The sequence below is a fragment of the Cyrtonyx montezumae genome, unplaced genomic scaffold (assembly GCF_038088225.1).
Source record: "Cyrtonyx montezumae isolate F1298 unplaced genomic scaffold, pur_monq_1.0 scaffold_7, whole genome shotgun sequence".
NCBI lineage: Eukaryota > Metazoa > Chordata > Aves > Galliformes > Odontophoridae > Cyrtonyx > Cyrtonyx montezumae.
Window position 1 is genome coordinate 4224634 of NW_027072078.1, and position 22594 is coordinate 4247227.

At 42.8% G+C, this 22594-nt stretch overlaps 1 protein-coding gene across 1 annotated transcript in view; it reads left to right on the plus strand.

The window, feature by feature from the left end:
• Positions 1-22594, plus strand: part of ERBB4 (erb-b2 receptor tyrosine kinase 4) — a 474646-nt gene that overhangs the window by 381066 nt on the left and 70986 nt on the right. Inside the window, exon 20 of the mRNA XM_065751277.1 lies at positions 12842-13027. Within this exon, the coding sequence (XP_065607349.1) occupies positions 12842-13027 (186 nt within the window). The remainder of the gene's footprint in view (positions 1-12841; positions 13028-22594) is intronic.

Consider the following 22594-nt stretch of genomic DNA (forward strand, 5'->3'; position numbering starts at 1 on the left):
CTCTAAGCTTAGTGTTTTCAGGAAGTAATCTTGTGAGCTCTGATTTCTGTCCAGGGTTTTGATCCACTTACAAATTTAATCTGTCCTCACTGAACTTAAATGCTCCATTATCTGTTAGAAAATAATTAGAGGCTGCAAGCACATGCCTGCATACACAGAGTTCCTTGGAAGTCCCTGAGCTCATTGAGATGAAGACAGTTTGAATGATGGTGGTCAGCTGATACTGGGCCAGAAGCTAATAATAGAATGCGGTGCTGCTTAGCTAGGTGGGAAAGTTAACTTGGGAGAAATTAAACTGAAGGGTTTGGGATTTATGTTTGGAAATAAATTTCCCATTCTCATTTGTTTCCTGGCAAGAGAGCTTCAAAGGCAGTTGGTTTCTTTTATGGTTTTATAATTAAGATCTAGGGGGATTCTTGACTTTTCCTGGACTTAATGTAGTTCCCTGCCATCTCTAGTAGCAGCGTTCATTGAGCAGGAGAGCATTTGTCAAGCAAACTGTAAAGGTAATAAGTGACAGTGACCTCCACCAGGCGTATGGCAAGCAAATCAAAGCTGCCTGTATAGAGAGGGCTGATACATGCATCTTTTCTGTCATTTGTATGTCTGTTTGATTAATTAAATGAGCAAAGCAGTCAGTCATCATACATGGCAAAAAGATTAAAAACTTGCTAAATTGTGGGCCCTTCTTATGTGTAATAAAAACAAGTGCTGATGACATACAGAACTTATGTTCAGAGGCTTCAAGAGGAAAAAAAGTCATTTGTCAAAGAGGTTTTATCTCCTGTTCAGCTGGAAACTGGGAGGGATCTAGTCAGATGTGGTTGTTACCTTGGTTCTCTAGTTGTGTCTGGAGGCCACTGTGGGAAGTGCTGCCAGCTAGTTGGGTGAATTGGGTGAGAGAAGTCTTCTCTTGTTTCCATTATTTCTAATAGACTTAAGTCCTAAGCTGGAGATGCAGGTACATTTTCTCAGAGGGTCATTCTAAGATCTTGCCTTTTATTATTGAAGTGTGACAACAGATTTTCATCTCTCTGTTGACTTAATTTCTTGTATAAACTTCATGCTGCCTAGCAATGTGTTTGAGCTGAATCTGGAACTCTGAAAATGGCAGCTCCGCTATCAGAGGTTGAGTAGTATGTGCAGGCACTTTGTAGTCCTTCCACTGACTGCAGGGCTGCTTGGGAAGTGCTACTGAGTGAATCCTGAGCCTCGGTTTAAAGATCGGCTTTAGGATGAAACGAAATCCTTCGTGCTGGCATTGAGATGTTTTTCCTCATGCTCTTCTGCTGTCATTTATGTAAACATCCCTCTTTCCAACTGGAGTAAAGGGTCCCTATGAGAATAGCAGCTAACAAACAGCACTGTAGCTGCATTTGCCTGGCAGTGCTTCAGCTGTGATTTATACAGGTTTTCTTTCCATCATATTAAGTTGCTGTGGATGGGGGAGGGAAAGGGGTGACCTAACTCATCTGATTGTAGATTCCCTTTTTTTTGGTTTCCCCTCTTCCTCCTGCTTACGCACGCTGTAAGTGTAGCCTCTTAGGAGGGGGACCTGCCTGCTTGTCAGTTCCAGGCACAGAAGCTCACTGTGATTGCAATTACAATTTCCAACTTGTCCAGAGATGCCAGAAATCAAGCTGTCCTTGAGAACTCTGCATACAGTGCACGGGCCCCGAGAGTGATCAGAAGCTGGAAATCCGGTCGCTGCTGAAGGTTAACTGCTTTTCATCCTTTGAAGATGAACTGTTTCAAGGACACATTCACTTTTCTTTCCAACAGTAGTAGTCATTCTCTTAAATATTTTATTTCGGTAATTTTTCCTTCTGTAGTATGCATGTGTCTGGAGGGGGTGGGTGTTAACTTCCTGTGTGTCAGTACAGGGAAAAGATGAAGCCTAAGCTCAGACAGATAAGCCAGGCTGTTTGGAAACAGTCCTGCTAGTGTAGCATCATAACACAGAAATACAGTGAGGGAAGGAGAGCGGTGAGGCCTTGACATTGCTGTCCAGAGAGCTGGGGTTGCCCAATCTTGGAGATGTTCAAGGCCGGGCTGGATGGGGCCCTGGGCAGCCTGACCTGCTGGAGGCAGCCCTGCCCTTGGCACAGGGGTTGGAACTGAGTGGTCTTGAAGGTCCCTTCCAGCCTAAGTTGTTCTGTGATGCTATTACTTAGAAACCCTGCACAAGCTGGGTAAATCTGGGTACAGGGAGAAAATAAGGAGTGTTAGTTTAGTTTCTACTCTGGAAAAGACTTAGATGATTTCGACTGCAAGTTTCAGTACTTTAAAGTAGTAGCATTGGTTACAGAGGACATGCATGCAAAGGAAATGTTTTGTACTGATCTATTAAATGTTATTTATTTCCATAGCTGAGAGGTACACCAGCGACATGCTTGATCCGTGTTGATTTTGCAGCGAAGTGTATGCGTTAGCAGTTACTGAAATCAGAATACAGCTATTTGCGGAGCTGTGTGTTATGATCAGGAGAGGAAAGAGAACTAGGCAGTTAGTGCTGACTTTAGACTAAATGAAACTGCAAGTATTGAAGGAGCTTTGCATTGCTTTGTTGTTTTTTTTGTGCCATTTGCTCACATTAGCAACATAGGAGAAGCACACGGTGATGCTGAAGTTTCTGAAGTGCAGTGCATATGCTGGGACTTCACCACACTGATTAAAATCAGCTAAATTAAACATCAGGTTTTTATGAGCCTTCAGCTAATAAAAAAGAGGTGCTGTGCCTCCCAGCATGCCATCACTAGCTCGAGGTTACAGTGATCCTAATTAGTTTGGAAAGAGCGAGTAAGACAGAGCCTGATAAGTCACAGGAGCTGGTGTGGAACTGTATGTATATGTCAGCTAAGCATTTCTGGGGTGTGGTGACTTAATTCAGTGCCAGATAGGTAGGCTGCCACGTGTGGGATTCCTCATGAAGGCTGGTGCTGAGGCTGTGTATGGACAGTAGCAGAGGCTGCAGTGCCCACATCAGCAGCTCTGCACAAACTGAGCGAGGGCAGAGAGTGCTGGGGGATCGGTGTGCTGTATTCATCACGCTTGTTTTCGTGCTGCCAAAGTGCCAGATCAGCTTCAAGTTGAGGGAGAACAAAAGGATTTTGGGGCTGTAATGAAGGAGAGAAAAAAAAATGATTTTACGCATGCAAAAACCCATTTGTGTTAGTTTTTAATAGGAATGTGAGGATGGGGCTGTGCAGGCTTATAAGGGCTGAAGTGGAAGTACTGCTGTTGAAATAAGTTTTGTCTTAAAATCTACTGCAAAAATGTAGTCCGGAGTATTTCTTCCTTATTGCTTTGTTGTAGAAAATTGGAAAATTGTTTTCCCTGCCTCGGTGCTGATCCAGACATCTCTGATACATTAGCAACTGTCACGAACTTACAGAAATGGAATAATTAACATCTGCTCATATTAATATCCTACATATTACATGCAGATGGTAGTCTGCTGTCCCTATCACTGCTTGTCACGTACTTGTAAGAAATAAGAAAGGGAAATCTGGTGCATGACTGGGTTGTTGATGATCTTAGTAATATTCTGCCAGTGCCTTTTAGGCTTACGGACAATAACCAGGATAAACAGAGATGGGGCTGAGGTCACAACGTGGCTGTGAGATCACAGAGCAGTAATTGCTGCTTTGAAATGTACAGTTCTCTGATATTGAAACTACAGTTCCAAAAATAAAAAGATTTTACGCAGCAATATTTTTTTATATTAACTTTGGTGTTGCTGCTTATTGCAATATGTGTCACTGCTGGGCCCTGTTAAGATCAGAAAGCCTTTGTGCTCTGTAACCATGGTGAGCTTGTCCCTGCCCTGAGAAACTTTCTATCAGGATAGACACAACATACAAAGGACAGAGGAATTATTTATTTCTCATCTTCTCTTCGCAGATCAGGGCTCCATGAGTTGCACGATAGATTTCATAATCTCAGAAGCAAATTCTTTATTGGTTATTATATTTTAAAATTACTTTCTGATATTATTGTGGGGGAGGAAAGCTCTTTTCTCTAATTACTCGCTGAGAGCATGTCTGTAATCCTCTTTTCAAACACCTCTTGTCATTCTGTGCTTGCCCACAAGTCAGGTATTTCAAAGGAATTGGATTATGCAAGATATAAGGCATACATATTAAGGACAGAAGAGAAATTTGGTGTTCTCCCCTTAAAGTACAAGGTGATTACAATTGTTTCCTAAAAAATTCTGCTTTATAGGGACGGTTTTAGCTGCAAAGATGAATAAGCGTTGTGTGAAATACTAGGCCAGGGCTTACTGTTTATTAGTGTCAGCCAGACAAATGATTTTAAAAAGTTTAAGGAAACAATTACTTGGATTTTTGGAGCTATGTTAACAGATGGCATCAGTATTCAATTTGCTCTATCCTAGCTTCAGAAGCGTTTAAGTGACTTGCATAGGTATGCTCCGTGGTATGGAACAGTATGTGTGAAATGGTGGGAGGTGGCTGAGCTGCAGTCAAGCAGCAGTTGATGCAGTGGAAATGGGAGACTTGGGTACTAGAGGATTTTGTTGAACAGGGATGGACTAAGGGCACCTTCCCAGGTGTTCAGTGCCGAGCAGGGAGATACCAGAGGGTACCAGGCTCCTTCCCTGGAAATGTTCCCTCAGGCTGAGGATGCTTTTTCTGTCTAGGCATTGCCCTTTGCTTTTATTTGGTGGGATGATAGGTATGTGCATATAAAAGCAGAACTGCATTCTGTGGATGTTTCCTGAAACCAAGCAGAACAGTTGGTTTCCGAATGAAACCCTTGTTGGTTTGGGTGAGTGGCTAGAGTACCTGCTGGAAACTGAGTCATTGGGCAAGATATTTAAATAAGTGTTTGGAGAAAGGTTGGAAAGAAATGGGGCAAGAATGCAAGTTTCTTTGCTGGAATTATTCTTGGCAGATCTCTTCATATGTTTTTTGGGTGAAATTTATTTCAAACCACGTATGTTAAACAAAATCCTAGTCACGTTCAACATTCCAGTGTAAATTTATTTCTACTTGTGTGATTGGGCTGTGTGCAGTGCGGAAGAGGAGTGGGAGGACTTGGGAATTCTTTTGAGGAAGAGTTGGGAAACGTTTCTCACTACCTGCTTGTTGATGAGGATCTGAATGCAGCATCCTGTCAGATTTTAAGCAGAGTGGGGAGATGCTTCTGTTCCCTCCGCAACTAATTCTTTTATCAGGTGAGAGAACAGTTGCCTTCTTGACAGTGCTGTCTCTCAGATGGGAGCATAGATCTGAGCGAAACTGTAGGCTACCCGAGATTATTGATGTTGATGTTTACATGAAGGCTCAGCAAGCCCTCAGTGTTCTAAAGCTCCACAAAGTGCTTGAGAGCACACTGTGTCACCATGAATGTGTTTCACTGAGCTGAGGCAGAAAAGGAGGGAGGAGCCCCATTGCTAGATGTGGTGAGGAAGGTATCTGTAAGACTGGAGGTTTTCATGATGTTGTGATTCAGTGATGCCGACTTAGAAAAAAGTAACCTTAACAGTGAACCAGAAGGTCTGTTTAAATCTTTATTTCAGTATGATCTTCCCTTTTCATTTCTTTAGTCCTGAGTGCGATGCTGTTATGCATCCGAGTACAGACAAGGAAAAGGTGGACAAGAAGAGTATATCTTGGACTCTGAAATGTGATAAATGAACTACCTGGGCTATGGGTAAAACGCATCTTTGATTAAAATAACTGTTAGTATTGAAAGTACATTCAATGAAATGAGGTTTCAATCTTACACTATCCCTTTAAATAGATCCTGAAGAAGGAAGGAGCTTTGAATGTGCTATTTTGGAGTCAAGCTTTTTGGTGGTAATAACAAATTTCAAAGCAGTGTCCTAAGACTCTTCAGAAAGGGGAGATAACTTGATTTTATTTTTTCCCATCGCTCATTTTTGAGACCTTGCCATCACTCATCAAAAATCAAAGCAATAACTCCCTCCTTCTGGAAGGAATCTGCAGCTAAGGCTGAAAATGCTTATAAGCTGGTCAGTGTTGAGGCTGATTTACTTTCTTCTTCAAGTAAGGCTGAAATGATTATTTGTCAGTGTTCTTTTAAAACTTCAAACCTTTTTCTTTATTTATTTATTTGCAAGGACGTAAAAATAGTCAGGAACAAAATTGTTGACTGACTAATATTAGAAAACGATGCACGTCACGAACAAAAGTAAAATGCATCAGGGTGATGGGATATCTTTGCATGTGGTCAGTAAGGGTGGGATTACCAGTCTGAGATCTGCTGTTACTACATGAAGGTTTGTTCTGGCTGCTCAGCTCCCAAGCCCATGGCTGCCTACACATAAAGCACATCTGAAAGCAGGCAAAAATATACTCTGTAATCATCAGAATCAAAAGTTTTCAGGCAAGGTTGTCAGGAAGGCTGCTGAGAGTTGTCTTCTGGCCGGGTGTTTGATGGGAAGTGTTCATGTAGCTTGTTGTGCACTAAGAGCTCTGGTCCTTTAGGCTTAGGATCTCTCCTCAGCTGTCTTAACACAGGCTCTGATGAATCGGGAGATGTAATTGGTACAAAGGCAGCTGGGAGAAGTCAGAAGCATATGGTGTATGGGTATAACAAAATGCATCTCCTACTCCATCAAACGTTTAACCATGTGCTTAACTCTGAGCACTTGTGCTCTGCTGGAAGCAGTGTGGTTGCTCATGCCTTCGGTGTTGGCAGTACAAGGATCGCAGTACTACCTATTTCTTTCTCACAAGTATTTATGGATCCAGATTGCTTCTATAAGCATGTGAACATATCCATTCATATGAGAGTTGGACATTCTTAAGTGGACATGGCATGTTTGACCCATCAGTCTGTAATTATCACCTTCAGGAGGAGAGCTTTTAGATCACTACTTTGTGCTACTTTTAAGTGTTTGGATTAAAGTGATCTCATAGATTTAAATCACGTGGGGAATTGGCATGCATCTGAATTCAGCATCAACAATGCAGGCTGAGCCTCCAGTGCTGAGTCAACAGGACTACATAGCTTCTGCTGTGTGCAAGTGCTGTGACAGGCAGCCTCAGGGGCTGCACTGGGAAATGCAGCACATCTAAAGGCACAACACCTCCAGAGGAAGAGTAAGTCGTACCATTTATGCACTTGTACTCCAGTCTGAGTGTGAGGTGCCTCTGCTGCCTAACAAAGGGGGCTCTGTCAAGCTCCTTGTTGGAAACTGAGCTTCAAAACTTTGGATTAGAGTGCAAGTATCAATTCTCTAATGTCTAAAACCAACTATTCAAACCTGTAGTCTCTTTAGTCATAATAGCTTGTCCTAGCTCTGAGTTAACACATCTCAAAAGACTCACTCTGTTACATTCTATTTGTTTGCCTCTTTAGCACAGCTTCCTGAAGCAAAACAAACACTGAGTGGGCTTCAAGGAGACAGTGGATAGCGACAAGAAGAGCCATGATTCAGAGCTCAGGCTGTGCCTGTCAAGCAGTGTGAATGTAGGTTTTGGCCCTGAGTGTGAGCAGTTGGGCTTCTGTGCAACAGCTGTAGATGAAACTGTGCCTGTTGGAAGTACTGATCATGCTTTTGTGCTTGGAATATGGGTGTGGATATGTGCAAGGGTTTGTTTGTGTAATACCTTCTTTCTTTTGCTCCCAAGTCCTGCTTCCGCAGTGAGAAGTTCAGAGAATTTGTTATATGTGACCTCTGTGTTGTCACAGTCTCTGAGGACAGCACAGTGCCAGAAACCTGTCTCATCTCAGGGCACAGGCCGTGCTATTGCACTCTTGAGCCCAGCTGAAGCGTGCGGCTCGGTCCTGCAGTAGTAACCTCAGGGCTGAATCTGCCCTTGAAGCATTCAAGTGCTGTTGACTGCATCACCTAGCAGTAAAATGGGTTATATAAGCTGTCATCAGGTCCCAAATAAAACTTCTGCCCAAAAGTGCTGTTAAATGCATCTGCTACTAATGACTAGAGAGCAGTTCCTGGAAAAATGGTTGTGGTAGCTAATGATGTTGTTCCTTCCTCTGCTCGCTGCTGTCCCCATGTAGGCCTCAGGTAACCTTTGCTGGTTTCTGTATCTCAGTGTGGTGTCAGAAATGGCTGAGATGCTGCTCAAGAAGGTTTACCTGAATGGTGAGAGACAAACCCCAAGGGTTGTACATGGAGTAGTGCTCTAAAGCAGTTGAAAACAGTGTCTGGCATAAGAAGCACAGGAGAAGTAAAACGAGTGTCACTGTCATTCATTTAAACGTGGGCCTGTGTGGTTTTGAATGTGTCTTGTGCTGTCACTCAGTTGAAATATTTGTGCAGACTGCATACGCTAGGTTGGCTGTAACCTGGCGAGTCTGTAAGGCCTAGCAGACAAACAAGTTGGATCTGTCCTGAAGCAAGTCAAATGTGCAATCCAGACAGGTTTTTGCCCTAGCCATTAGAAAGATTGTAAAATGAATGAAAAAAAAGCAATGTTTTTACAGCAGTATCCCTCCTGTTGCCACAGCACAGTTTGTAATTTCAGGAGTATGCACAAGTTTTTAAGTATTTAAGCTTTTAGTAACTTCTTATCAACAACGATGAGGAAAAACAGTGTTCTTAGTTTATTTTGCTTTGTTTGGGGGATATTTTTTTGGCAACAGCAGTTCGAAACAGAAGGCCAAACGGCAGCAGGCCCCAAGGACTTGTTTGGAGTGGGGTGCACCATTCTCTTGCAGTGGCTCTGAGGAGCAGCATATGTGGGAGGGATGTGACGCTGGAAGATGGCACTGGTACCTGTAAACAAACTCCTCCCAGTGCTCTGTGTTGTATGGCCATGGCACTGTTAACAGGATTGATAGCCTCCATAAGCAGCTGAGGGAAAGTCTCTAGACCAGTTCGGATGTTCACTTTGTCATTAGAGCAATATTTCACACGTGACAGGGGGACGGCTCGCTGTCAGCTCTTCACTGCCTTTATGCCATCTCCTGGCACCATGGAAACAATCTGGCCAGGGATGCTTGGCCAGCTCTTTTTCTCACAGACTTAAAAACTGTTCTGAGAACAGTTCTTCCTTCCTCATCACAGAAAGCCAAAACAGAAACCTTGCTTTAGTTGCTTTTTCGGTTACTTTTCAAAAAAGAGCACTGAAATTAAAGATGCTTCAAACATGGCTGCAGCATGGAGGGTAGATCAAGAAACAGTTTCAGCTGTGATTTTCAAAGCTGTCTGAGGAATGAAGGTGACTTGGGTGACCTGTGAGAAGCGAGTGGCTAATTCCTTTCATCATCTATGTTGACAGATGCTTTTAGCCAAGATGGAACTATGTATGTGTCTGTACCCTGGTGGCCAGCTCTACCTGTCTGAGCATATTTTGGCTGGTGTAGTGATGGGTGCTCTGAAGGCTGCTTCTGGCCTGTCTCTTAGCAATTTCACCTTCTCAGACCTTAATAGAGAAAGCAGTCTTAGGGCTGGCAATGGCTCACTGGGGCCTGCACACTTAACTTTCTTGTTAGGTGCTGTACTGTGTTACTGAACAAGTATGCCAGAAGGGCTAGTGTACAGTGCTAAATAATAACATGCCTGTACCAGGTTAATACAGGGGTTGTATGTATAATTTCAGGTGCTGAGCATACTACTCATGGTGCAGATAATTTAAACACATTAAAAAAGGAGCTGAAGAGAGGAACGACCAATGTGATGCTAGTTTTCTTTGTTAAAAATACCATATCTGGGCAGTACAATATTTAGCTGGACTCAGAAAACTGAATTAAAGTCACTTGTGTGCTCTGTGATGAGGCTGTGTTGATGCAACAGTGGTCCTGCAGAGATATCAAGCATATCAAGGCCTTTCTGTGTTCCTCTTCCCCTCAGATATGTTAACATTGTAAACAGAATTCAAACTTGTGTAATCTTGGTGTGAAGAAACTTATTTGATATCTCATAGTATCTAGCCTCAGCTGGCCAGGGATCACTGTAGGCTGCAGAATGCACCTTAGAGGTAAGGGCAAGCTGAGCTCTTCAGCTGCCATCTGCATTCAGGCTGGCTGGAGTATAGCTGCCCTGTATCTGCCTGTCACACATTGCTATGATAATTAATACCTAAGAAGAGACAGTGATTTAAAGAAACACCAGAAGGAGATCTGATTTGGCTGAGGAGTTCCTCAATGAGAAGACTTGGTGCCCCTGTGGGTAGAGGGAGAGTGCCTGGTGCCTGTCCTCTCAGAACTGTCCCCTTGGCTGTCATTTCTCAGGTGCTGTTGTGAGCATGTGGTGTTACAAAGATGGATTCCTCCAGGAAAGATTAACTATCTTTATTACTTTTCTCCTTGCTTTTTTTATTCCAGCCTGCAAGGGATTTTTTGTGTCAGGAGAGAACAATAAAGTGATCTGGGGCTCGATTCTTACTTCTGCGCCAGACTTCCTATGAAGCTGGATAGCAGGTTGTATTTTTCCACCCTGCAGTTTCTTCTCATTTAAATTAGAACGTTAAGTACAGTTTTCAAAATCATTTATGCAATTCTTCCTCTTGAGCAGTGAGTCAAGATCTGCAGGCACAAGGCCACCAAAAGATATGGGAACGGCAGACTAATTCTCAACTAATTCTCAAAGCTGCCGGTGTCAGGTGGTCAGGTCTCTGAGTTGCCTGAGTTACCTTACACAACTTGAATAGGAACCACACTGCTAGGTGTGTAAGGGCCGTGGAAGTTGTGGCTGAAGATCTTCAGTGTCCAAATTCCTTTCAGAAAGAAAACTCTTCTTTTCTACTTACTGAACAGTTTTTAAAATGCTGATAAGTCATAATGTTTCTGTTCTTGTCTGTTTTCTCTGATTAGACTCCAGAAGAACAATAAGGATCTCTTTTACTTTGCTTATTCTGTGCTGGATAGACATAACCCTGAATGAAGTTCTCCCGTAGATGGTTGTGTAATAAAAATAACAATATTTTTACTTATGGGAATAAATATGTGAAGCCAGGGTTGATGCTTAATTGATATCCATTAGTAATTTATGTCTATAATGAAGGCTTCTCCACTCTGCTGTGGCTCCTGATTTATTGCAGAGCAATCCACAGTACTGTATTAACAATATTTTTATGTTTTTCTGGCACCGTTGCCCAAAACTGTTGGAAGGGTATCTGCTTTCCCGTAACATCAGAATGAGACAAATGACACTGCATGCTTTTATTATTGTGCAGAAGTGTCTTTCCTTTGAACTCAGTCTTATAAATGGCAAGTAGCTGGAGACTAATGGAGCACATGCTTCAAAGCTTTCCATCTGGTCCCTTAGTAAGCAAAAACAATATATTGTCTGTGTTCCAATCAGTCCTCATTACAGAGCAAAGTACTCCCACTGCAAGTTCTGGAAAAACTCTTTAGCTTCACGTGATAAGGGAGAGGGGAACAACCACTATCCCCCTGTGCATCCACGGAGAGAAGCAGAATGATGTAAAAATAAAGGGGGAATAAAATGAAACAAATAATTTTTTTGTCTATAAAAATTGCTAATGCATCTGTCAACACAAATTCTGGTGGCCTTCATTTATGTCTTCTGATGACAGCAGAGGAGACTGAAAAGATTTCCAAGAAACACCACATGTATTATTTGAGTAAGAGAAGGACTACATTTTAATTGGCACAAGTGTTCTTAAATGATGATTCCTTATCTTACTTAGATTGGGATCTACCTCAGAGCCCCTCCTCCAGACATCCCATCACACAGCCCCAGTTGATTTACATATTTTTTTCACATAAGTTTCAGAAAGAAAAAGGGAGATATTCCCCCTAATGGAGGCCATCTGTTCTTCTCTTGTTTGGGGGGTGGAGGGAACCTACAATTAACATCTCTTCTTTGATTTTGATGAAGAGGAAAAAAAAAAGAAAGGGAAGTATTATTCAAATAGTCTGCAATTTGGTTTCAAATGTTCTTTGTACTATGATGAACCATTTTCTTCAGTACAAACCCAGCCTACTTGCCAGGGCCTTTTCCCCCTTAATACACGGAAGAAAAAAAAAGACTTAAGGGGATGCTATGTTCCTCTTATGCCAGATTTTTTCTTATCCTTTCTTCTTTCTTTGACACTGTTATAGCTGCTAAATTGTCAGAAGAAAGTCAGGTAGGTTTTCTGGAGAAAGAGGACCAAAATAGCTTTACAGAGCTGTGGCTGCTTCTCACTTCTCATTGTTCTCTTGCTATGATGGAGAGGTCTTGTATTGAAGGACTCAGCTCAGTGAAAGAGGGAGAAAAGCTTTCTCTTTGCGTTTTTGGAGTGCCAGTTGCTTGTGATGACAGCGTTACCTGTACAAACAGGTGTGCAGGTTTTTTTATAAGGAGTTCTGCTGCTGGTTGTCTGTGGCACTTTAGGACTGCATACTATAGCTGACATTGAGTGTTTGTGGTTAGATGTAATGCTTAATCCTGTAAAATATTGAGCATGAGACTTCTGATCCACTAAACCATATTGGCTTAGTTTATTAAAAGATCTCATGAGAGAAGACTGAACTGGGGGCTTTACTGTAGTTGGGTGGTTTAGTTTGGTTGCCTATGGGATGGAAAAATGCATTCAGGGAACAAAGAAGGTTGTTGTTGGTTTTTTGTTTTTTTTTTTTAATGAAAAGAGACCTTTAAGCATAAGTTGAGTTGTTACACATCTTTGTTTCTGGGACAAGGTAACAGGATAAGAATGCAAGGCAGTGCAAGATTTCTCGTCTGAGCCTTCACAGCATTTGTGTGGATGGTCTGAGCCCCATCACTTAGGCTTGGTTACATCAGACATCACACTGGGTTTTGCCTATCCACATCTCAGCCTGGGTAGCCAGCAGGCATCCCCTTTAGGTGCTCTGTGGGAGGTATACACGTAGACTCCTTAATCACACTGGAGTAACCAGGTCACTTCTTCTGTTTCAGGAAGCTCTCATCATGGCCAGCATGGACCACCCACACCTGGTGAGACTCCTGGGTGTCTGCTTGAGCCCAACCATTCAACTCGTCACTCAGCTGATGCCTCACGGCTGTCTGTTGGATTATGTTCATGAACATAAGGACAATATTGGCTCCCAGCTTCTGCTAAACTGGTGTGTCCAAATAGCAAAGGTACGTAGTTGATGCTGGGTTTTTTCCGCTTTCGTAATTAACAATATGATTGCTTCTTTTTCTGTGTGTATTTTGCAGAAATGTTTATGTTTTCATGGAGATTGGGTGGTCTTTGAACTATGTGCTATTTTGTCTGCCTTAGTGTCTTCTGGGTTATTTATTAATATGTAAACCAGTGTTCTTCTTGGCTGTTGTTCTGACCTAGCAGTAAGACAGTACATTTAAGGAAAAAAGGCTGAGCTCCCTGTATGGTTTCTGGGGCAGAGCACAGAAAGGTTTTTCAGCCTTTTCCCATGCTGATGGCTCACAGATATTGATTTAACCTGATTGTGTTTTCAAGCTTTCTGAAGTTGCGTTGCCACAATCGCATACAATGGTGTTGCAATGAATGAGAATCTGGAACCCACTTTAATTAAGAATTACTTAGAAATTAGTAATAATGTTAGATTATTTCAATGAAAATTGCTTCTTCCACATGGGTGTATGCTACACGTTGCTCTACTATATTAAATCAGTGACCTTGAGTGAATTTGCTACAATATCCATTAAGGAATCTGAATTCAGGTTTTGTTTCAAACATTGGATAGGAACCTGAAAATTCTGCACTTGTTCTGCTGGACAGAATGGCAGCCGTATGGGAAAACGTTTACTACTTTTTAGTTCTTGCTTAATTATGAAAGGAAGAAAAAGCAAGAAATTCATGTAGCTTTGAGGTTTTGTTTGGGTGGAGGAAAGAGGTTGAGGTTCTTCATTAATAGCGCTTTTTCTTTTGCCCATGGTCATGTCCGTTGTCAGACCTGGCTGAAGATGACAGTAGGCAAAATGATCAGATGCTAGACAGAGGGATTGAGACTTAAGTAGTCTGCAGTTGGCTTCTAAACCTTTCAGAGTTTGGCTGGGGGGAAGGGAGGAAGAAATTCAGTAAGAGGTAAGCACACTTAAATAATAGGAGCAAAAATAAAATTTGTGTTCTGATGTTGCAGCTTTTTACCAATGACTCTGCTATACTGTAATGGTAAAACAGCCAGAGATGCACAGTACCTTGGAATGCAGTGATGGGAGACTGGCAAGAGCCAGAGCTAGGGCTGTTATCAGAACAAGGAAGGTGGAGAGAGAAAATTCATATTCCTGTTTGAGTCCTTTCTTGCAACAGAACCTCCTTCCCATCTGTTTTCTACTCTCTTGATTGATAATGGCCATTATTGTTTATCTCAAAACATTTACGCTGTGCTGTATGTGAGAAGATAATCCACCTTTCTATTTATGGATGCATATGTCCATTGACTCACTTTGCTCTGGACTTGATTTGGACAGTTGATCAGTGAAGCAGAGTTGCCCTTCTCCATTAGCAGATGCTGGGAGGGCTGATGAAAAGCACTCCCTGGCTTTGAAATTGTTTCCTCTTACGAATGGTTTCAGTGTAACACAGGGATTAGATGCCAGTACAGTTTCACAAATCTCTGCCTGCTGGTTTTCTTGATCTGTGTGCTATGTGGGAAGAGATGAAGTATGGCAGATATTCGAGTTTTGAGATTATGGGTAACCAAACAGTATAAAGAAACGAGGTCGTATGCATAATAGCAATTGATGGGCTGTCAGGAAGAAAAACAGATGCTGTAAAATAAAAGGTAACCTATTCTGGGGAGAAGCTTAGTGAAGTTTTGTTAGCTGACTGCATTGGTGAGATACAGGTTTGAAGGTTGGAATATTTGATGGATAATTGGTTGGGTGGCCTTATCTGGAGAACTGTTGTCAGTTGTTCTGTGTCCAGTGAAAGCTGGTCCCAAGTGAACGGTCAGGTGCTCTTTGATATCTTCCTCAGTGATATAGACAGAGGGATTGCATGAACCCTCAGCAAGTCTGCTGGTGATGCCAAGCTGAGTGGTACAGTTGACACTATAGAAGGAAGGGATGCCATCCAGGCAGACCTGGACATGTCCAAGAAGTGAGCGCGTGAGAACCTAATGAGGTTTAATAAGGCCAAGTGCAGAGTGCTTCACTTGGGTGGAGGCAATCTCAGATACAAGAACAGACTGAGAGAAGAACTAGAGAGCCCTATGGGTAAGCACTGGGGAGTCCTGATGAACAAAAAGCTGGAGGTGAGCCAGCAGTGTGCTCTTGCAGCCTGGAAAGCCAATGGTATCTTGGGCTGCCTCAACTGAGGGGCGGGCAGAAGGGAGTGGGAAGTGACTGGCCCCATCTAGAGTGTTTTGTCCAGTCCTGGGGCCCCCCATGCAAGAGGGATGTAGAGCTTTTGGGAGTGAGTCCAGAGGTGGGCCACGAAGATATCAAGGGGCTAGAGCTCCTCTCCTGTGAAGAAGGTCCCATCCAACCTAAGCCAATCCTGACTATCTAGAGGACAGCACAAGTGACTGTGGTTGTGAACGAGTGCAATAGTCAGTACTTCTGGCACTGGACCCATCATAGTTCTGTTTTGCTGTTTTTTTTCACACTTGATTTCTAAATGTATGTCTCTTTCCCTTCTCTTATTTCTACTGCACTGGTTGGTACAGGGCATGAAGAGAATCAGTATCTATCACACAGGATGTTCTGCACTTTGCTGCTTCTGTATGAATCTCAGTGGTACGTGGTAGGAAAGGCTCATTAGCATTGGCAAGGTCACCTCCAGTACTGACTCCTCGCAGACCAAGGTGCAATGTTGTTGCAGAAGTAGGCTGAAAGAATTCAAATGTTCCTGTACTTTTTTTTTCCTCTTGTCTTTGGAGACCTTAAGTTACAGTTGGTGGTGAAAATCTTCCCCATTTTTGTGTGTAGGTTGAACAGTTGTATAGGAATTTTTCAGTGAAGAGTGGAAAGTAGGGATGCGCACAGAATGTTTCACAGAATTCTGTTACACTGCACCTTCAGATGGGATACAGAAAAAAGCCTTTTCCCTTTCTAATTATCAGACCGTAATACGGGTTTGGGCTTCAGGATGCATACTGAAAGCTGTTTCTGAAGTGGTGGGGAGAGTAATATTTGAGATCATCAGGCAAGGAGTTGCCTTATCCTAGAAAGCGGAGCAGTGGGGGAGTAGTAATGTTTGTTTTCCGCTCATCTGTCACATCTAACAGTGACTAGGAATCAGTCTGCAGCCTGCAAATAGGAAAGATTCAGTTTGCCTGCAGATAGAGCAGTCTCTAGAGAATGAATGCAGAAGATGGCACTTAGATTGAGCCCAAGCTGCTGTTCGTGGAGAGAAAGGTCTGTGTCCCTTGTAACTGTATCCACTGTGCTTACATTCTGTGCTCCTCCGCATGGCTTGAAAATGTGTCCTTGCATCTTGCTTTTCTAGGCTTGTGGGAACAGTTGGTTGTATCTTCCTTCAAGCTACCTAAAATGTGATTAGCAATGTAATATGAAGTAGGAAAAGAGTTGAGATCTCCCAGTCCCCCTGAAAGGCCTCCTGGCTTAGAAATGTCTACGTGCTCTCATTTTATGGTGGGAATTTTCCTCAGGCAAGTGTAGAACTGAAGGAGTTGGAAAACCCTTGGATCTGAGGCTCAGACTGATTTTTGTGAATCGTTTAAAATCAAGTTGCTGCTGCAAAACAGTTCCTCCCTGCTGCGCTCTTCTCCATCTGCCAGTGTGCAGACTTTTATTTATTGAAGTCATTGCTTCAGAGTTCACTTGTTCTGCCAGACTGTTCATTTCCATATGTCTCTAATTCTGTAAAACTAGATGCAAGAACTAGTTAGGTGCTGTGCTTGGTTGCCAACCTGCATATGGCTCTGGAGATTGTTTCAGAAGGTTGACGACAGGGCAGTTATTAAGTATTATCTACTGGCAGTTGACAAGAAAGATTGGATGATTTTTCTTCGTGCTTATACAGATTGTGTTGAATTTATTCTGACTGTTATATCATTGCGGGGTAATTGTGCTCTCTTTCCAGAAGCTTTAGCTTCTTATTTTATGGATGAAAGTTATAAAAATAGAGTAGCCCCCAAGCATTCTGCATAAACCATGGTTGTTAGACAGCAGCTGTGTCTAGGAGGGTTCTTCCCTTCTGTTTTGCAGATACACAAGGCATCTCCTTGTGTTTTGCTTGCGTGGGTAGCATCTTGCTTAGGAATTGAATGTTTAACCTTTTAGCTGAGACATTGGCTTGACATCCAGAAAAGCAGTAAGCTATCTTTGCAAATCAAGATGATCCCTAGAGCTGGGAATAAGAGCGACAAGCTTGGTGCCCTTTTGGTATAGAAAGATGGAGTAATGCTTTGTGAGCATCTATAGTATTGACAGCTTGAGGAACTGACTGAGAATCAAATCTCATAAGGCTACCAAATTCTCAGTAGATACAATGGATGGCAAGGATACAATTTATGACAGATGCAGGCAAATCAGGAAGATTATTTTAAGTACTTGGTGCGTTCCTAATTCAGTGTGTCGGATGCCATTTCTGTCGGCAGTGGCTGCCCATTCTCCCTCGCAGCTTGACGGTGCCAGGTTAGGCTGTTCTTACAAAAGCACGTTTAAGAGAAGAGGGAACACTGAGGTTTTTAGACAAAGAGTTGGTTATACTGTGCCCCAGATGGTGTTAGTAGTGAGATACCTCTGGCTGAGTCTGTATCCTTGCACTGGATCTCTAATGGAAGTTAGCCCATACCATGTCTTCTTTAAGTGATTAAGGTGCTATCCCAGGCTCTCTCTGAAGGAATGGATTTTTGCGACTGTAATTCAGTGAGCAAAGCCTGCTGAATTCAACGCAAGTTCAACCCTGGTAGCCACATCACCTGTTTTACTATATGGTAAAATTATGGTTTTGTTCAGCTGCTGTTGACTTGTGGTACATCTGCACTAATTTTGCTGAGCAGTGTTGGAATGCAGAGGAACTTTTCTTGCACTGTGAAAAATGAAGCAATCTTCCTAAAACAAACATCGTGTAGAGGAGGGTTGAGCTGGCACCCATTGTTCAGTCCCATCCCCTCCTTTGGGCACTCAGACATTGTTTTGGTGTTCTGAACTGTTGTAATTTAGTCACCTCATCTCACAATAGTAATGAGGTAAAGCAGGGACAGGTTGGTACTGTGGAATGTAATGGAAAGCAAATCAAGTGCGCCAGGAGATTACTTTTTATCTTCTCAATATAAAAGAATTCTCAAATTGCCTTAACCAAAGCACTGCATCAGTTATCCAGGTATGCAGGAAAATGGAGTTTTAAAACACTGTAGGAAAGAAAAAGAGAGTTGTAATAATGCTTCTGAGTGGAAGTGCAGGTGCATGGTGCATGCTATTCCAGAACGTTTGCATTCTCAGTGCTCTCTTGAAGGGTTTTCTGCCAGCAGTGCAGGTCTGCAGCTGGGAGCCTGCAGGAGCCGTCCACCCAAAGACTTGCAGAGCTGTCACACCACCTCTTTCTGCCTCTGTTTACCTCCCCCTTTAGCCAGGTCACATTGCAGATCGCCGTGGCTTTCCGCTTTGCTCTTGGCAAGAAGGATAGCCTGTCTACTCCTGAAGCCTCTTTCCATACCAGGCTTTTTAGAAAGGCGTATTTTATTATTGCCCAGGGCAGTGCTTCTCAGCTGGATGTAAATTTGCAAGCTATGTGAAATTCAAAGGCTCTATTCTGATTTATGCAATTGAGAAGCTGACCCAGAAGCTGGTACAGCACTCACATCTGAAATTAAACAGGTTCTGCTCCTCGCGTGCAGGGTGAGAACAGCTCTGAAGAGGAGAGGGCCAGAGGCAAAGGAGGTCCACTCAGCTGCACTGTGAGGAGCAGAACCTTTTTTCTCCATCAGAACATGATGGATTAAGGCTGACTTGCTGGAGACAGCTTTTGTTATTCTCCTGCAGATGGGGTGATAGATAGACAGAAGCCGTGTGAAGTGGGAGGTAGAAGGGATGCCTGGACAGGTTTGGAAGAGGTGGAGGATAGTGGCTGCAGTTCAAGGTCTTTCTTCTTCATTAAAGAAGCCTCCCCTACAGCTCAGCGACCATTCCATCACCGAGTGAACACAGAGCTTAATGACAGTCATCTATCAGCTGTCCACATTTTAAGCTTCAAGATGACTCTATTCCCAGAGCTCTGTGCCATGACAAGGCTAATTGTTTAATTATAATGCTATACCAACCACTCCTGATGTGCTCACACTGGCAAGGACTGGGGCTAAGGGCTGTGATAATTATCACTGCAAGCAAGTCCATTAGCATAAATGTAGTTTACTAATGGGGCTGCTCTGTTAGGAAGTGCGGTGTATAGAAGAGTAGGATCTAAACCAAGGGCTATGAAATTAAAGCCATATTGAAATAAGACGTTAATTGCATGGAGGAGCAAAATCAAAATAGGTGGGGAAAGTATCATTTTACTCTCCTGAATCCCTTAGTGCAGTTTTATCTCTGTAGTTGTATTTATTATGACTTTTATGTGTTTTGCTGGAAAGCTTGGATGCCCACAGACGGCAAGTTGAAATTAAGGACACTTGTTCATGTGTTCCTGGAGAGCTGGCTTTGAAGGAGGGAGTGCCACCAAGGCTCAAAGAGGAGTTACCCAACCCTGTCTGTGCACAGAGACTTTTTTTTGTTACCCTGCTGGGTGGCTTGCCAGGTTGGAAAGGTTCATATTAAGTTGTGAAACGTTTGAGACAAAATTTAGATGGGCCTTGCAGAGGTATTCTGAATCCTCTAACTACTAGAGTGTTGGAAGGCAGCAGGTTTCTTTCTCTCGGCGATCAACTTGAAATGCTTTGGGTTTTGAGAGAGCTTGAAGAAGGTTTTAGTTCTCCGTCAAAGGTGGAGAAAAATATATTAGGACTTTGGTCCTTGTGCCTGACCCACAGTGCTCAGATTAATGTGGGTGCACTGTGTGCATATGTGGCTGCCCCACTAAGAGGTGGGATCAGAATGGGCAGCTCTCCCTGGGACTATTAGTGGCTGCTTCACATTCTTTCTGGAAATAATTCTCCAAATAAATCAGGGAATTGGATTCCATTAAGAATAATTACAGTATCCCTGAGCTTTAATTGCTTATTTCATTGGCCAGCACAGTATTCTTCCTTTTCCCACATGGCTATGTACATATTTAATGGAGAATTTCCTGTAGGTTCATCCCTCCCTATTTTTTTTGTTTCTTTTTTTGTTTTTGGCTAGTCATTTCATTTGAAGTATTGAAGAGTTTTAAACCATTTTAGCCACTTCTAAAATGTTTTCTACTGCACCTACTTGCTGGCAGGACAGGTTCTTTGTGAAAAGCATTAAAATAAAGGGGCACACAACAGAATTCACGAGCTTAAAGGCAGGGCGCATTTTCTTACTTTCTTTCATTGCTTTCTTTCTCCCTACATCACGTACTATCTGCTTACCAACTTCACTTTGATGTCTTCATTTCCCTCATAGTAAAAACTTTTGGTTGTGAGGGTTTAAATACTAGCTAACTGATGACTGCAGCTTGTGGAGGAGGGTTATTTGAACCTGAAAGGTCGTGTTGGAACCACAGAAACAAAAGCGTGAGGCTGGGCATGCATAGAAATTATAGAGATGTTTTTTGCAGTTTAGACTTCTGACTTATTACAGTAGGTAGTATGGCTGTAAAGATGTTGATATGGTGTTATTTGAGGTTTTATGGTTGTGTGTGCATATATGTACGTATATATATTTATTTGGTCATTAGCTCTAGAGATATCTAAGTTGGGTGGAATGACTCAACCTCTGGAGGTGACTGAGTCTTTGTACTGACTACAAAGAGTGTCTAGAAGACAAGCGTAGGCTAACCTTGCAGCTCTCTGACAGCTTAATTTAAGGGGAAGAAATGTGGAGGGTGGGGACGATGATGGGAACACTCAGGGAATGTGGGATAGAGCAAGTAGTGGTAAGCTTACTGCTAACACAAGGGCTGCCAGATTTCTGCCGTGTTGGTGAGCTGTGCCCTGCTGTACCGCACAGGGACCTGTCTTGATTTTATCCTGGAAAGGTGTTATGGTTTTATGCTTGTCTATGGTTTTATAAGGAGTGGCAGTCATCATTCCTCTGGTTTTAATCTGACTCATAGAGACTTCCTTCTCCCCCAGAATTCCCATGTTCCCAAAGGCTGTTCCACAATTCATGGCTGTTAGAAAAACAGCCATTTACAAATCACATCAGCCATTGCAAAGGCACAGAAACGGGCAATTTATTGTACAGAGATAGACAATTTATTGTTTCATTAAATGAAATGTACACTTAGCACTGACGTTTATAGGGTCTCTGATATTGGGGACCTGACAGCTGCAGGCTGTGAAAGCCCAAAAGCTTTGCCTGCACAGACCAGTGCTCTCATCAAGTACACTCGGCTCCACTGAGGGAAGAAAAGTGCCATTAGATTTTTCCTAGCCGTCCCCAACAGATTGGCTTGGGAAAGCATTATTGAAAACCACTCCTAAATCAGATTCGAGATGCTGTAGGAGCACCTACTAGGGTCTGTCAGGATTTCCATTATAAATCCATATTTTTTAGGTTTATGACTCAACTGTAAAATTCCTCTCTGCACTGTGACTTGGTGTAAAAAGTCTCAGCCCAAAGCACTTTGTTTTTAGTATAATTTAAAAAATATATGTATTTGGCTATTTTTAAGTTGCTAGAGTTGAGAAACAAAAGCTGGGTCTCTATCTCTATATACCCATAAGTTAAAACTATTTTCCCCCTAGTGAATATCTTGCTTTTACTTACTAAGGTAAATTATCCTGTTTGGATAACACAAAAAATGGATGGCCAAGGCATTGATGTTTAAAGCCAAGACCCACCCTCTCCCCTTCTGTCCTGGAGTTATGTGGAAAACCTGGAGGAGGACGTGGCCCTTGAGCTGTGACAGTGAGCAGAGCAGCAGCATCACACAGCACTCCACTCATCAGTACAGGGCTGGCAGAGCTGCAAGAACACGTCCCTGGGGTGCTGTGTGATCTGTGGGTGTTTCTGTGCAGTGCAGAAGACCAAGGTTGGTCTGTCGAGTGAAATGGGAGAGGGGAGGAGGGCAGCTCCAAGCAGCTGCTGGGCAGGCTTTCAGGTGCCGTGCCAACCCTCAAACCCACTGGGTCATCTGGCAGTCAGGTGTCATTAGTCAACACTCTCCCTTTCTCCCACTTCCCATCTGTCTAGCCTGTTGGTGCAAATTAGCTCTCACTGTGCAGCAGTTCTCACTCTTTGTAGGGTTTTCTTTCCTTGCCCTGCAACCTTCATGATTCCTCAGATTTCCATTTGTCTGAGCACCGGAGTAAAATCTGTGCTGCTTCTGTGTTTTGTTTACTACAAGTCTGTGTCAGCAAAGAATCACAGCGGATCGTACTCGCTGCAGTGCATGGTGTATACAGTCCTGCAGCACTCTGGTGTCTTCTGACTGGAGGAGCTGTGATAGGAGACAGGGTAATCTGCACCATTAAAAAAATCACTGTGGTAGTTGGTAAGAATGTCTTTAACAAGTTAGTTTTAGAGAGCTGCTTTATTTATTTTTCCTTTCTTTTTGAGAAGACTGTTCTGACCAGCATGTTGTAGGAGCCTGTGCATTTGAGGCGTTTGGTTTTGTATTTGTGCTCAAGTCTAATTGCTCTTTATGGGAAGGCTCTTTGTTTAGGGTCATCTTTACAGCAATGTTCACCT